Source organism: Eleutherodactylus coqui, chromosome 2 (genome assembly GCF_035609145.1).
Source record: "Eleutherodactylus coqui strain aEleCoq1 chromosome 2, aEleCoq1.hap1, whole genome shotgun sequence".
In the NCBI taxonomy this organism is placed as follows: Eukaryota; Metazoa; Chordata; class Amphibia; order Anura; family Eleutherodactylidae; genus Eleutherodactylus; species Eleutherodactylus coqui.
The window spans coordinates 194574566-194591569 of record NC_089838.1 but is presented as its reverse complement, the minus strand read 5'-3'; the positions used below and the strand labels follow the sequence as shown (position 1 = coordinate 194591569).

Here is a 17004-nt window from a genome sequence, read left to right as displayed (position 1 = left end):
TAATAACGTAACAGTCCTGAGAAAATTGCAGATATTCAGACTTTTTATTGTATATAATGTTTTTCTAGCGAAGTATGGTTTTACTTGCAGTAAAGGGACAATGTGAGCTTACGACACCTAAGCTCTATTGTTTGACCTCCAGTGCAACAAAATCTCCAGTTTCACAGTATTCAAAGGCTTGAATAAAGGTGCATTCACACGTTGCCGATTGGCTGCAGATTTTGGTTCAGATCTGCAGCAGATTTCACCCCTTCAATTTAAATTCAATTGAAAGATGTAGATCTGCTCCAAAATCCGTGACACAATCTGGAGCAGCCCAGCAACGTGTGAACACAAAATGAAGTCTGCAGCTATATAAGGTGCGTGCCACTCTAATCCGCCAGTACTGTACTGATGGAAATGGTCTGCTCAATGACCATAAACTGCCCTGCGCAGCCTCATTTGAGGAGAGGTTTTGGATGATTTCATGAAGCCTTGCTGTACCTTTGTTTCCTCCAACAACAACTCTACGTCCAGTTCTATAAATCACTTTCAAAAACCTTCACTAAGTACTCTGACAATGTTCTAACAATGTGTCTTTCACAGGATGCAGCAGTGGAAGCTTTAATGTAAACACAAGATGATGCCATTCATTTGCCTCTAGCCACACACAGACATGGAAAAGCCTGAAAGAGTTTTGTCTATCAGCTATCTCCACAGTTCCTTCCATAAACATGATTATTTTGGTCAGCTGAATGTGCATAATATTCTCTAAAGACGAAGGAAGGTAGAATAGATGGCAGACATTTCTGGCACCGTAGATTTCTAGGATAAACAGAGGAAAAAACAATTCATCTTATCCAAATTCAACTTGTCCAAACTTCATTCCCTATACACCTCAAGAAATCCACAATCAACCAAGATGCTTTGCAGAAATGATGGATTCTGCCAGCAATGATTTAATATCCTGAGTTCGCTTTACTTTAGCATTAAAACTCCAAACCTAGAAAGTATGAGTCCGTGTAAACAAATCTCATGAAAAGATGATCTGGTGCTCACAGGGTAAAGTACAGACAGTTTTAGGAAGATGTGCTTACTGCTGTGGGAGGTCTCTCTCATGGAGACCCCCAGAAAAACCACACTCAGGCAAAAGAAGATACTTTGTCTTAGGCCACCTGCAGACGGGCGGAAATTCCGCAGTGGGATTCCCCGCAGAATTACCGCCCGTACACGCCTGCATATGATACCATTACAATACGCAATCCTATGCAGATGGCCGCAGTTTGTCTGCGTGAAATCCCGCGCGGAAAACAAACCGAGGCATGCTCTATTTCTGTGCGGGACTCGCACAGAAACGTCACTGCCCGGCCGCCGGCTCCGCTCTGCGCATACGCCAGCTGCCCGGCACATGAAAGAGCCAGAGCTTCGGGAGCAGGTGAGTACCGCGCTGCTCTCTGCAGGCGCTCGGGTCAGGTCCTGCTGCGAGAATCCTCGCAGCCGGATCCGACCCGGCCGCCTGCAGGCGGCCTCAGTAATACGAAAAACTTTTAAAGTTTCACTACTGACGCCCTTATCAAACATAACTGAAAAATCAAACAGTGTCTTTATATAGAAAACATACCTCAGGTCTGTTTTGGCTATAATGATATGCTTTGATTTTTGAGTTATGCTTGATAAAGGCGCCAGACGCCGAAATGCGTTTCACCAATTGTACTTTGTGACTACTTACTAGAATTTACCTGGTATTTGTTACTTGTTGTAACATTGGATTTTATGCAATAAACGATCAGTTGGAACCAAATAGTGTGTTCCCTAAAAATTGTTCCCTGTATACCACCCTTAACATAGTAACATAGTTCGTAAGGCTGAATGAAGACAATGTCCATCTAGTCCAGCCTGTCTAGCCTCCTGTTTTGTTGATCCAGAGGAAGGCAAAAAACCCCAAGAGCAGAAGCCAATAGCCCTTTTGGGGAAAAAAGGACTACAACATGAGCGCGGAAAGAGATTTTTCTCCCTTTACTTCAGTATATTTTCCCCATTTGGTTATCCAGTATGGGGTACCTCTGTCTGCTGCTCTCCTTGCTATGAGGAACGTTGGAGGACCCACAAGACAGCACTAAGAAGCCTGCCAGGACCTCCGATGCGAGCGGGTACCTGCCTTTGGGAGGTCCCGCTCAGCACCAGGTGACTTCACCTTTACTTATCATTTGGGTTCATATATTTGGGCGCTGACTTTCATATTTTGTTCGTGCTATGCAATAGACAAGGAGGCTCCATAGATCCATAGGGAAACATGGGCTACAAAACTTCGCAAATCGCGGCAGCATAGAGCATGTCACAATTTTATTTTCTAGCAAAATAGCATTAGACAAAACATAGCTAATGGGAAGGAACCCACTGGAAAACCATGGGCTTCACATACCTGCGCTTTGTAGCGTTGTTGCTTTTTGGAAGTTGGCTCTTCTTCTTGCATTAAACTAGTGATATTTAGTGAAGAGCTTTCCTTTGTGAATACACTGGAGAAAAACTATTTAATAGATTTGCTTTCTCCCCATCACCCTATAGAATTTTTCCTACATTATTTATTAAAGCGCCAACACTTTCAGCATTAATCTTTTTACTATTTATACAATTAAAGAATAGTCTATGGTTAGTTTTTATTTTCTTTGGCAATGAGTCTGTCCTCCACCTTTGCCAGTTTTATCCGCTTTAGGCCGCCGGCAGATGGCCGGGTCGGATCCGGCTGCGAGAATTCTCGCAGCGGGACTCGACCCGAGCGCCTGCAGAGAGCACTGCTGACTCACCCGTTCCCGCAGCTCTGGCTCCTTTCATGTGCCGGCCGCCGGCGCAGAGCGGAGCCGGCGGCCGGTGAGTGACGTTTCTGGGCGGGGCTCTGCGAGCCCCGCACAGAGTTGGATCATGCCGTGGTGTGTTAGCTGCGTGTGATTTCGCGGTCGTCTGCATAGGATTGCGTATTGTAATGCAATACTATGCAGGCGTCCAGGGGTGGAAATTCTGCGGGGAATCCGGCCGCGGAATTTCCACCCGTCTGCAGGCAGCCTTAGACATAATTTATTTTTTTTCCCTGGTTAAGGAAATGAAAATAATTATGCCTTACAAAAGTTTAGTTCAGATACACAGAAACTTGCTTCTAAACTGCAGAGAACATCCACAACCTCAGCACACACACCAAGATTGCAGTTTTACCTTGTTCCTTATCTAATTAGAGCAGAAGGAAACTTCAACATAAACAAGAAATATTGAATCTTAGATAAACGTAAAACCAATAGTTTCTGCCTAGAGAAGGACTAATCCTCAGTATATTATCTTTTTAATCTATGGGAGAACCACCAGTTCAAACCAGCTGTATAGTGATAAGGTCTTCTGTGAACGCATATGTATGTCACACCCCTTTCTTTCTAAACCCACCTTTTTGCTACACCTAACTATAAAGAGTAGAGTCAGCTTATGGAACCCCTTTCATGTGTTAAGTGTGTCGATTCTCCAAGCTTGTACCAACCACACCTAATCTAAGCACTTAATTTAGGTGTGGTTGGTACGAGCATCATATGCCATCATATGCCACCCAGAATTTCCTGGATGTGATTTTATGGTGAGGGGCCATATTCAGGATTGACTGTCCAGGGATGTTTTTGCTCCTGCACTATTATAGTGTCCATTGGTACCTATATATGCCGTATCATAATGTTCCCTAATGAGGCAGACATCTATTCGACAAAACATGTAGGTACTGCACTGAGCGGCATCTAAATTATATTACATTAGGTCTTTGAGGGCTACTTAACTAGCCTTATACTTCCCATGGTATTGCCCTTTTCAGGGCAGTGGCCCCATATCTTGACTCCAGGGCCATCTAGATATCAGGGCATTGAAGGCTAAGTGCTATATATGCTATAATTTCTCTACTTTCTATTGCTGAAGTGCATGAATTTACATGCTGGGTTTGCTGTGGAACAACTTTTACTAGTATACTGTGTCACAATGCTTACCTTCATCTTCACAGTAAGACTTTTCCATTTTACTGTCATGCGTTTGGCCATTCTTTCCAGACACTGTATAGTATATGGTTGATTTACCTGTGTATTTCTGAAGTAATGACTACAATAATATGGCAGTTTTTGGCCAGTGAAATTTTGTCACTTGATACGAGGATCTTCTATTTTAATGTAGTTTGTTAAAAGTTACATTATAAGATTATACTTCTACTCCTTAGTAAAATTTGATACTTTGAATACAGGAATTAATCTCTTCGAAGGATTTAGGTCAGGTTAAAAACATCAGTGAAATCTGGTCCACAGATTGTGGGAACAACCAGGTCTGTGAACCTATACCAATTTAGAGACCATAAAACTTTAACCCTCTTGTCTGTGGCCTAATTAAGGATTGTCTCTCCAAGTTCATTCTGTGATTCTTTTAAATGCCAATTAATCACACCATGTCTATACTCTTGTGTATAGGTGTGTCTTTTTCAGATATGTTGTTATACATGCCTAATAAAGAGACCCAGGCAGTCTTAAAAGCTTGATAGATGATCATTTCTTTTTGCTACCTATTAAAAGGTACATATATACAAGATTATTTAGTTTCTCTTACTGAGAGCATTAACATTTCCGACTATCTCAGACACTGTAGATAACAGAGTCACAGATGACAGTTCTGTCCTAATGAAGCTAAACAAAAAGCAGTTGATGCATAACAGTAAATACAGAGGCTTGTTAGTATTTTATACCACCCAAAGCGGTTTGAGAAAAACATAAATCACTGCTGGTCAAGCCCTTTAGCCCATAACCACTGTCAACAACAGCTTCTCCTAGATATACAAAATATGTTGGAGTCAGGGTATAGCTAATCACCTCTATCTACTCTTCCACACCAATAATTTTAGATGAATATGAAAAATGTCTGCTGTTTTTTCCCCAGTTAACCAAAATTCCAGTCATTCAACAGTAGCTGAACAAAGTTAACAAGATATACGAATACATCAATAACAGACGCAGCAGGACATCTCTTGCTTGAGCTTTAAGTACTATATAGGAAAAATCACTTAAAACTATCTCTTTGCTATGCTCCCCATGGCAATTCCTTATAAAATTAAGAATCTTAAATGCCCCATTGAAGCATCTAAAAGGAAAAGAATGGTCAAATTAGGTGACTGAAAATATATACAGAATACATACACATCATAAGGCTGCATTCACACGAACATATATCGGCTCGGTTTTCACGCCGAGCCGATATACGTCGTCTCTCTCTGCAGGGGGGGGGGGGAGGCAGGAAGAGCCAGGAGCAGGAACTGAGCTCCTGCCCCCTCTCTGCCTCCTCTCCACTATTTACAATGGGGAAAGGCGGGACGGGGCTAATTCTCGGACCTTAGCCCCGCCGCCTTTTTAATTGCAAATAGTGGTGAGGGGCGGAGAGGGGGCGGGAGCTCAGTTCCTGCTCCTGGCTCTTCCATCCCCCCCCCCCCTTCCTGCAGATAAGGACAACGTATATCGGCTCGGCGTGAAAACCGAGCCGATATACATTCGTGTGAATCCAGCCCAAATTTTACAATTATATAACACACACACACACACATATATATATATATAAAAATATATATATATTATATATATACATACATACATACATACACACACGTACATACATACATATATACACACACACACACACACTATTTAATGTACCATATGATGTACTGAAAAACTTTTTAAAAATTCTAAGTGGAGTGAAATGGGAGAAAAACAAAATTCCGCCATCTTTGGGATCGTCTTGTTTCTACGGTGTATATACTGCAACAAAAATGACATAAGTTTATTCTATGAATCAGTATTATTACTAAGATATCAAAATTTCTATAGTATTTTTTTTTTTGCTGTACTACTCTTATTTTTTTTCAAAGATATTTAATTTATGAGTATTTCTCTATTTCATCTCTTAAAAGTCATAACTTTGATTTTCCGTCAACATAATTGTGTGAGGGCTCATTTTTTATGGGAAATCCTGCAGTTTGTATTGGTACCAATTTTGAATATATATGACTTTTGATCGCTCTTTATTGCATTTTTTCTTGAAGACGGGGTGACCAAAAAAGCGCAATTCTGGTATTCATTTTTCTTTGTTTGCTGATGACGTTCACTGTGTGGGGTAAATAATGCATTACCTTGATAGATCAGACTTTTACGAACAAGTAGTACCATATGTATTTTTATTTTATTATTTAGATTCCTTTATTATAATTGTTGCAAAAGGGGGCTCTTGTAGTATGATGTAATGCCATAGCATTACATGATATCGCGATCTGACAAACATTCTATCAAGCCACGCCACGGGGATGGCTTGATAGGCACTCTGCAATGAGAGCCCTGGGTTCTATCAGAAGGCCCCCGACTGCCATGACAACCGCACAGCAACCCGCAATCTCATCGTGGGGGGCATATGGGACACCCGAATTTTGGTTCGGGCATTTAAATGCTGCTGCATGAATTGATAGTGTTATTTAAAGGGTTAACAGCTCTGATGAGCGGCGCGGATTGTTGGGGCGGGTGTTGGCTTAATACATATTCCGAAGCTACAGGATGAAACTATATGTCCTGTAGTTTTAAGAGGTTAAAATAACAGAACATAGTGAAAATACAGCTAGGCATAAAATACAGAGATGATAGATCTCTTTACTGATACCTTTTTTTTAAAGGCCAATTTACATTGGACGAGTGTCGGGCAAACGGTGTCTGACACTCGTCCCTGTACCCCTGCGCTCCCGTGGAGCTAGCACAGCTGGCTCGCAAACGGAGAGGCCCGCCAACGGAGAGGCCCGCCGGGGGGCGGGGCAGTGCAGGAGATTTCTCTCCTCTCGCTCCCCCACCCCTCTCCATTCACATAACACAGACGTCATTCGCTATGGAACAGCATCTGTTTAAACTGGACTATGGGCGATGACAGTCATCGCTCATCTTTTGGGCTGCTAAAAGATGAGCGATGACGATCATCGCTCATCGTGCAGTTTAAACAGCCGCCGTTCCATAGCGAACGGCGCCTGTGTTATGTGAATGGAGAAGGGCGGGGAAGCGAGATGAGATAAATCTCCTTCACTGCCCCGCCCCCCTGCCGGCCGCTCTGTGTACAAGCCAGCTGTGCTAGCTCTCGTGCAGGGACACGGGAGCGCGGGGATATAGGGACGAATGTTGGGCATCGTTTGCCCAACACTCGTCCAATGTAAATGGGGCTTAAGGTGTTTAAGTACATTTCGGAACCGAAAATTAGAAATAAAAGAAAAAGAAGCAGCTTCTGTTTAACCTTTACAATAGAGAAATACTCATAGAATCATAGACTGGTAGAGTTAGAAGGGACCTCCAGGGTCATCTGGTTCAACCCCCTGCTCAATGCAGGATCACTAAATCATCCCAGACAGATGTCTGTCCAGCCTTTGTTTGAACGCTTCCATTGAAGGAGAACTCACCACCTCCCATGGTAACCTGTTCCACTCATTGATCAACCTCACCATCAGAAAGTTTTTTCTAATATCTAATCTGTGTCTCCTCCTTTTCAGTTTCATCTCATTGCTTCTAGTCTTTCCTCGTACAAATGAGAATAGGGCTGATCCCTCTGCACTGTGACAGCCCTTCAGATATTTGTAGACAGCTATTAAGTCTCCTCTCAGCCTTCTTCTCTGCAAGCTAAACATTCCCAGATACTTTAACAGCAACGTTACTCGGTAACGTTCCATATATGGCGTGGTGAGGTGTTTTAAACAAAAGGCGAGCGTTCAGTCTTGAAAAACAGTATTTATAAAGATTTTATTTAAGAGAATAAATGGGGTCTTTTATAAAACTGCATGCAACATATGGGCTTTCTATTCAATTCAGTTCAAGTGATCCCATGTGAAACGTTATATGCCTCTGACAGAAATAACATTCTGGATGCATGGCACTGCCAAAATGAACATGTGGTCAAAACATATGATGATTGTAGCATGGTCATAGCTTGTTTTATACCAATAAGGGAGATGAAATAATACCTCCACAGCGCCACCTATTGGAAGGCAGCATTCCTTCAAGCCAAAGTCAGGCTCTTTATACAAGCCTGGTAACAATGACTGGGAATTTGCTTTATACCATTACAGCAAATGATGCTTTGTTACATTTGTTTCCATATTTTATATTCAAAATCTTAAAAATGTTACAGAAGCTTTTCTACAACATCAGACAAGCACTTGTCCATGGACTCATAAGGATATTTTACATTGCTTTAGCCAAGAGCTTAAGCCTTTATCAAGTGGGGGCGGGGTGAGAAGTAAAATGTATTTTTCTTTTCTCAGCTCAGTTCCCCCAACTATTGATGGAATGAAAGATGAACCCTGTTTATACACACACAAAAAAAACATCACAATTATGTGTTAAACTGGTTATCCGAAAGCAGATTTTTATTAGCTATTCATAGGAAAGGCAATAAAACAGTTCCACATTAGTACTGTCACCCCAGGCTTCCACGGCGTATAGAAGCCGCACTTCAAATGCGAGGAGCCTTGACGCAACTTGTAAGCTCAAGTATTTTGGCCAAAATCCATCTAATTTTGCATTTATTATGTATTATTCACATGCAGTGTGGCTTCCATACGCCAGAAGTGGCAGTACCAATGTGGTTCACTTTTTGAGGTACAGGGCAGCCCACCAAAATGATATGGCGTCAATAATAGGTTGCTAGCCTGCATGGTGCACTACGTCTATCAGAATGGTCTGTCACACTGTATCTACTACTCTGTGCAGGAGTGTACACCAAGCAGCCACCCCCCTCTATATTAGGAGGTTGTGTGCGTGGCTGTCTTATCAGTGTCCTCCACAGGTGTAATTGGCTCCCTCATTCATCAGTTTGGCTGCCTGCATGCTGAGAGCATACAGTTATCTGCCTTCCTGTATCAGTAAGTATATGGCCGTTTTCAGTGATTGTATATTTCCCTTTCTGTGATGCACCTCCGTAGAGCAGGGGGTTGAACATGATGACCCTAGAGCTCCCTTCCAACTCTACAATTCTATGATATTACATTATGTGGAAGAAATTCAATGACAAATCTTTTGATGGGGAATTAATTAAATTCCAATCTATGGCACAGTAAATAATCCAGTTTTGTTCCCTTTCCTTCATGTGCTGTTAGAACATAATTTTAATGCCAGGACCATAACAGGTCAAGGAAGCTTGCAACGGCAGATGATATCACTTAATGTTTAGCATTTCCAAAGTAAAATCAATTAGAAATGGGTAGATACTCTTCTAGAAATTGTAACAATGGGGATATGGATACCTCAGAATTAGAGATGAGCGAGCAGGCTCGTTTAAGGCTGATGCTCGATCGAGCATCGATCTTGTTGAGTAACTGATTACTCGACCGAGCACCATGCGGGGGGGCAGGGGGGAGAGTGAGAGACATCTCTCGCTCTCCCCCCGTCCCCCACTGCCCCACCCCCACCTCACCGCATGGTGCTTGGTCAAGTAATCAGTTACTCGACAAGACCGATGCTCGATAGAGCATCAGCCTTAAACGAGCATGCTCGCTCATCTCTACTCAGAAAACTACTGTATATTTCAATAACTTCAAGCAGCTCAAGTAAAATAGAAAGCATTTGGGGGAAGAAGGTTCATATTATTTTCACAAGGAATGTTTAGGAATATGAAAAAGGTACCTAAAAGTATCGAGTGATCATGACAGCACAAGGATTCTTATAACTGAGTAAATGATGTTTCATTGTCTGTTGTGCTATTCATTCTTAATTATCACCAGTTCATTTTTAGAATATAGTATAGTGTTTATGTCTGTATCCGCCTAGTAAATTCCCTCCCCCTTAGGCTGTGGTCTTAATGAAATCTAACCAACAAAATCAAGAAACAAATTATTTTCTTACACGTTGAAACCCTCCGCTGTCAAGTGCCTGACCCCTGTTTGATAATCTTATTTCCTGAGAATCAAAAAGCTGGAAATATAAGCTTCCCAGAGTGTTAATTGCAGCCCTGCTCTGTTGCTAATCAAAAAATTGGATGTTTTGCATGAAAATACTCTACTAATTAATTCTCAGTCATAAAGCTCCCTGGCTTTAATAACCCCTCCTTGATTGGATGGTCTTTATAGAGAGACTGCAGCTAATCCAACACGTTGGAAAAAACACACGGAAGAAAAATAAGTGGTCTTACAAAGCCTGGATAAGGTGACTGCCTTAATATCTAGACGAGGCACAATCCTAACTCTACCGTGTTCCAGAAAAGGACAGACACTGACAAACCACTGTTTTGAAAATAAAGAAGGAAAAAAGTTAGCCGTTCTTGAAATATTGAAGGAGGTTTTTGTTGTTTGTAACTGGATAAAACAATTTATCAAACAGAAGAAGAAATAAAATAGGGAATTCCAAGATTAAATATAAAAAGTCATAATAAAATGCTGATCACTATGTGGCTTGGAAGAGTCTCTTTTATAACAGGCAAGAGTCTAGTGCTGATATTACATTTCGGAAACTGGCTACTTTCTTGTAAGTTCTTACTTTGCTGGAACAACAGATAACAGGTGAAACTAATGTGGAAATCGTTATAAACACTAGTGCATGAAACAACTCAAGGACATCATTTGGATGACTAGCTCTGGGCACTTGTAAACACAGGATTGTCTTGAGGTTTAACTATGGCTGGATCTCCAAGCCAACCAAGATAAAAAAGACTGGGCATACATCTGAAAAGTCTGCTGTAACATATACTTCCTATAATAGAGGCTCCAGAATGGTTTCAAAAAAGCATCACCTTATGGAGAGGCATGTAAATAATAATGAAAAACATATGACTAAATGGCATACCCTCTATCTTCCATAATACTTTTCTCACAAGTGGCCTACAACGGCTTGTCACAAAGTCTATCTTTGTATACCGATTCTGGTATTCTCTCTTCACATATTGTGTAGGGAGGAAAGATAGCCCTGAACCTGGAGATGATACTATGGGAAATTACAGAAGAGTTCTTTATTTTGTATGTTTATTTTTATATATTCAGCTATCTAGGTTTTAGATGAATGAGAGTGAGAGAAATTGTATTCTTCTATAATTAGGTTTATATTTCAGTCTAAATCTGCTTATGTCAGCAAGCATCCCCCATACACAATGACTGTGGATTTCCTATTGTTTCTTATCTACAGAAGTTTCAACATAAACAGAAGAATACACAAGATTTCTTCTTAGAGCAATGGATTCAGCAGACTGGGCGAGAGGAAAGTCATCAGAACATGACTGTTTACTAGAGATGAGTGAGTATACTCGCTAAGGCACATTACTCGAGCGAGTAGTGCCTTAGCCGAGTATCTCCCCGCTCGTCTCTAAAGATTCGGGGGCCGGCGGGGGGCTGGGAGCGGTGGGGGAGAGTGGGGAGATCTCGCTCCTCCCCCCCCCCCGCCGCAACTCACCTGTCACCTGCGCTGACTCCCGAATCTTTAGAGACGAGCGGGGAGATACTCGGCTAAGGCACTACTCGCTCGAGTAATGTGCCTTAGCGAGTATACTCGCTCATCTCTACTGTTTACACTTCAAAGGAAAACTAGTTTGAACAAAATGAATGATGTAGCTGTTTTTAACTTTGTCATGTGTCAAGACCCTACTGAGCATGTCTGCTAATTTCTCTTTTTATTACCTTATGAACACTCCCCATGAGAACGACCTATCAGTACAGGATATGTTGTAATGTATCTGAATGTCACACCTTCATTTGTCTGAGTTACAATATAAACTTTTTTTGCTGCCATTATTAGATGGCCTTTGGTTTTATAAACTATACTGCATATTATCCATTGGCTTCTCCAAGCTCGTACCAACCACACCTAATATGGCACCCACAGTATATGTAAGAGCAGATTTGCATTAATACAGAGCTTCACTTAGGACAACACACCAAGTAGAGGAAATTTGTACCTTGAAGTTCCCCACTTTTGCTGTACATTTCTCTCCTTTGTTCTCGTAAATAGGCACTCATACTTATTGCATGCGAGGACGACTCAAACCTTAAAAACAAAAAAGTTGTGAATATGCGGTTACATTATCAACGCTTAGAGTAGAGGTGTAGAAAAGGTTCAAGCTGCATAAACTATAAACTGAAATGAAACATACTTTTTTAGAACAACTAAAAAATATTCAAGCACCCGAATAATCATAACAAAATAACGTCCTTATTGGCTATTTATACATTTGTGCAACATCTTTTCTGCACAAGGACATTAAAAGATCACACTTCAATATATATACTATATTAGTTAAAAGAGTGGTGCGCTTCTAGTAGCCATGTCCTAGGCAGAGGTGGGAGGAGACTGTGAGGGAGCTGCGAATCTGTCAAGCCATCCATGTGCAGTTCTCAGGATGCGGTTCTTTAAAATTAACTTAAATTGCTTCTACATGAAAACTGTCTAAAAGGATGAAGCTGAACAGATTGTCAGCTCCCTCAAAGACTTGCATTTCACCCCCTGCCAGTAGAGTAGATCTTTTAATGCAATACTGAAAATATAATATTGAATATATATTAAATCCCCATACATTTGTTTACGGCTCTTTCAATATATTACAATCAGAAATAAAGCTTGTAACCAGAGGCGTAAATAGAAGCTCCCAGGCCCCAATGCAAAACCTGTAACAGGGCCCACAACAATAATGCTTTATTCATAGTACTGGGTTCCCTAGATCGAGTATAGACGCCTTATGGGCCCCCTAAGGCTCCTGGGCCCGGGTGCAACCGCATCCCCTGCATCCCCTATAGTTACGCCACTGCTTGTAACCATTACTTACTTAAAAAGAGAGTTTTTAGGCCTTTGAGGTTTCTTCTTTGCAAAGAAAGCTGCAAATTCTCTTCCAGTGCTAGCATAGCTTAGCTGGGCAGATGGTTCAGAAGAAGTCTTTGTATTTTTCATATCCAGATACTCGGTCAGAAGTATCTAGAAGCAACAAAATTGTTTCTTATTAATTTTGTTGTACACATTGTAAAGAATCAGGAGATAGACATCAAACCGTGCTGATACACGTGTATAAGACAAATCTATACTTTCCAGATCTCAGTACCAGTAACTATCCAGTTTCCCTGAAAATAAGACCTACCTTGCAAATAAGTCCTAGTCTAATTTTTGCTGAGGCTTTAAATATAAACCCTACCCTGAACATAAGCCCTAGTTACACTACATTGAATTGAAAAAAGAAAAAAAGAATACAGTACCTAGCAGGCTTGTTCCAGGTCCTGCTCTCCAGAGGTTCAGCGCGGTTCCTGCAGTCCTCAGCCACTTGTACATCATCACTTCCTGGTTACAGGATTTATAAATGCCACCTCTGCGAAGCTAAGGCTGTGATTGGTTGTTCGACCACTGATCAGCCAATCAATGCAGTGCTGGATAAACTAATGTGATGGCTGCGATTGGCTGCGGCTTAGCCAATTAATAAATCTCGCCTCTACAACGTGATGGCTGTTGATTGGCTGAGCAGTGGTCGAACAACCAATCACAGTAATCACATTGGTTCATCCAGCGCTGCATTGATTGGTTCTTCGACCGCTGCTCAGCCAATCACAGCCTTTACTTCCTGGAGGCGGGATTTATGAATCCCGTAACCAGGAAGTGATGTTGTACGAGCAGCCAAGTACTGCAGGAAGCACGTTGGAGCTGTAGAGAGCAGCGGGAGGGACCTGGACCGAGCCTGCTAAGTATAAGACCTCCCCTGGAAATAAGACCTAGTGCCTCTTTTGGTTTAAAAATAATAGAAGACAAGGTCTTATTTTTGGGGAAACCTGGTATGGCCAACCAGCTTTCATAAAAATTCTTAAAGAAAACAGGAATCAACTTAGCAGTTTTGATTTGAGTAAAACGCAGTATACCCTTAAGTCACCATGATAGTGACTTTAGGCCTTCAAAGGAAAAGTTATTGAAACAAGGCACAAAGAACTAATGAAGCAAAGCAGTAGTACAGAAAGTGGAGGTAGAAAGGTTGGTTTGCTTAGAAGAATGTGAAATGTAACTTTCACAAGTTAGTTACAGAACAAGCGCATCAACAGGAGGGAGATTGATTCTAAATTTGATTAGCTACTAAGGTGTCAGATGAGTTTGGGAGATATTAGGTAATGTAATGAAATCTAGCACCACCCTTCCAAAAGAGTCAGTAACTTTGCACCTGTATGCCACACATGCAGCACTGCACCCATTTTCAGTGCATCCACTGAACTGGTTATCCAGGCAGAATGAATGCTATTCTTGCAATAGGCATGTACAGCTGACTACATTTTGTAGTTATTCAAACAAAAAGACCTTCAATAGTCTTTTTGGTAGCACATTCCCCAAATTGGGAACAAATTCTCACTAAAGACAGCCCTTGTACATTAAGTTTAATTGTCGAAAAAAAACTAAAGTAATATGGTACTTTTATTTGACGTCCAAATAGGATATAAAAAGGTAGAAAGCCCTTTGCCTAAAAGACTAAATCCATTATATACCTCTCCCCATCCCCCCTCCCAATTTCCCTTGGAAACAATGTAGATATAATAGGATTGCTTGCAACAGAAAACCTCATTAATTTTTACTTGCCGTTATAAAATTCCCACTTCCGTGCAGAAAAAAAACCAAGAAATCAGAACTAGCTAAAAACAAAACTTCCGCTCATTACGGATGGAGAGGCAGAAGAAAGCTCAATTTAACTCTGTATAAAGTTCAGCCCTGAAATTACCTAAATCAGAGTTAACAACTAAACAAGCTACCTTGATACTGTACAAAAAGGCAAAACATTACCAGAAAAGCTTTAAGGGTAATTTAGGTAATGAAATAGCTGCCAGCAGAATTAAATCCATTAGCAATGCCAATTGTACAATTAGAAACACCATTAATGTAGATCTGCTAATGTTTCTTAACTCAATGAAAACAAAAATTAAAACCTTTTACTTGATAGAAGCACTTTAGCAAACTATGGGAGAGGACATTTAATTGCTTAAGCACCATAAACTCTACTAAAATGCTTCAAGCAAAGAAGCTTCAATGTCTTGAAAATCATTAACCCTTACACTGACAGTGCATGTACTCATGAATTTTACCGTGACAACAGTGAATATGGAAACACTCGATTTTCAAAAAAAAAAAAAAAAAACTTTTGCTAATCCTACATGCGACCTGACAAACATAAAAGTGCAAAAAGCAAAAAAGGTGGATGAAGTAGCAACAGTATAAAAGCCAGGACCTTATGAAAAACCATTCTACGTATATATACAAAGATTCGGGATATGAAAAAAATAATATACAAAAAATATTGCAAATACAATAAAAAGTCAGTAAGTAATGCAATTACAGGCAGTGAAGTATCAGAACTAAATAGCTGGCTGCTTCTGTTACTAACTTAATGGAGAAGACCGGATGAGTTGTGTTTTATTTAGCATGCTGCATGTCATTCCTAATTGTTTAGATATTCTTGCAGTCTGGAGAAACTTAGGGAGGCACATATATGGAAATTAATTTTTAAAATCGCCTCATTGCTACGTTCTACTTCGTGTACTGATGATTATCTGGTGACAGCTATAGCTTAGCATTATCATTATTATAAGTTGGCAGACGCAATACTAATGAAGTTATGAGATGGAGCCATGTTAACTCATCACACAGCTTTTTTTTTTTTTAATTCGATAGAGAATGTGGCAAATTTAAGATTTATGTGCAGTAACTGGTTGCTATGTGCAACGAAGACACCTTTTCTTTAAGACTGTTTCATAAATGTTTCCCCAGAGTTTTTCCTCATATTGAAAACAATTTGGCCTTTAACTCCCTAAGGAAACAGCATATTCGAGTCTCGAGGACACAGCTAAGTTTTAGGGTTTTCTTTTTTTTTTTTTTTAATCACCGTGTTCTGAGAGCATTAACTTTTTATTTTTTCCCATCGGTATACACGAATGAGAGGAAAACTTTTTCTTCTGGGGAGGTTGGTACATTTGGTTAGAGGGAAAAGGAAGAGTAATGATGGCCACCAGCTTTCTTAGAACCTAGCTTAGTTGCCTCGTATTTCTCATTCCTGTCTTTAGTGTTCCTATAAACCAGGTAAATAATAGGCAGTCAGCTACAAGCAAATATCTGTCTTTAGGAACTTGATTGTAAGGGCAAAGAACAACATGGGAGGATTATTGGATACAAAAAAAAAGGTTAATCCTGTATATTATGAGGCTATAACAAATCCTCTAACTGTAGAACAGTTTTATAAAGTGTAATCCCTCTGCGGAGAAGTTTGTAAGGACTAAAAAACTATGTAAAAAAGTATTTTTTTTACAGTATTGATCAAGTCCAGTAAAATATAATTTCCTTGTCAACATAATTACAAACTATGTCCATTTACACAGGAGGAAATGTTGGGCAAACTATGCTGTTGCACAGGAGCTAGTATCGCTGGCTTGCTCACAGATTGACCAGCAGGGGGCAGGGAGGCTGCAGGAGATTTCTCTCCTCTCGCTTTCACCCCCCTCCATTGCCTTAAAGGGGTTGTCTCGCGAAAGCAAGTGGGGTTATACACTTCTGTATGGCCATATTAATGCACTTTGTAATATACATCGTGCATTAAATATGAGCCATACAGAAGTTATTCACTTACCTGCTCCGTTGCTAGCGTCCCCGTCGCCATGGTGCCGTCTAATTTCGCTGGCTTCTTGCTTTTTTAGACTCGCTTGCGCTGTGCGGTCTTCTGCCTGGTGAATGGGGCCGCTCGTGCCGAAGAGCTGCTCACCGCGTCGTCATCGTAGCTCCGCCCCGTCACGTGTGCCGATTCCAGCCAATCAGGAGGCTGGAATCGGCAATGGAACGCACAGAGCCCATGGTGCACCATGGGAGAAAACTGCAGTGCATCCCTGGGAAAGGACCGGCGGCCATCTTAGGGAGAAGATTTTTTAAACTCCTTATTTCGTCGGATCGGTGAGTAGCAAGCGGTTTAATTAAAAACCGCTTTAATTTGCTATTTTATGCCAGGGGGTGACAGGGGGAATGGGGTAAT

General features: G+C 41.0%; 1 protein-coding gene across 1 annotated transcript in view; it reads right to left on the bottom strand.

Moving 5' to 3' along the window:
- The window catches only part of EXOC4 (exocyst complex component 4), a 395535-nt gene that overhangs the window by 309958 nt on the left and 68573 nt on the right, over window positions 1-17004 (bottom strand). Inside the window, exons 8-9 of the mRNA XM_066592136.1 lie at window positions 12799-12944; window positions 11935-12023 (exon numbers count right to left, since the gene is read on the bottom strand). Coding sequence (XP_066448233.1) covers window positions 11935-12023; window positions 12799-12944 — 235 coding nt within the window. The remainder of the gene's footprint in view (window positions 1-11934; window positions 12024-12798; window positions 12945-17004) is intronic.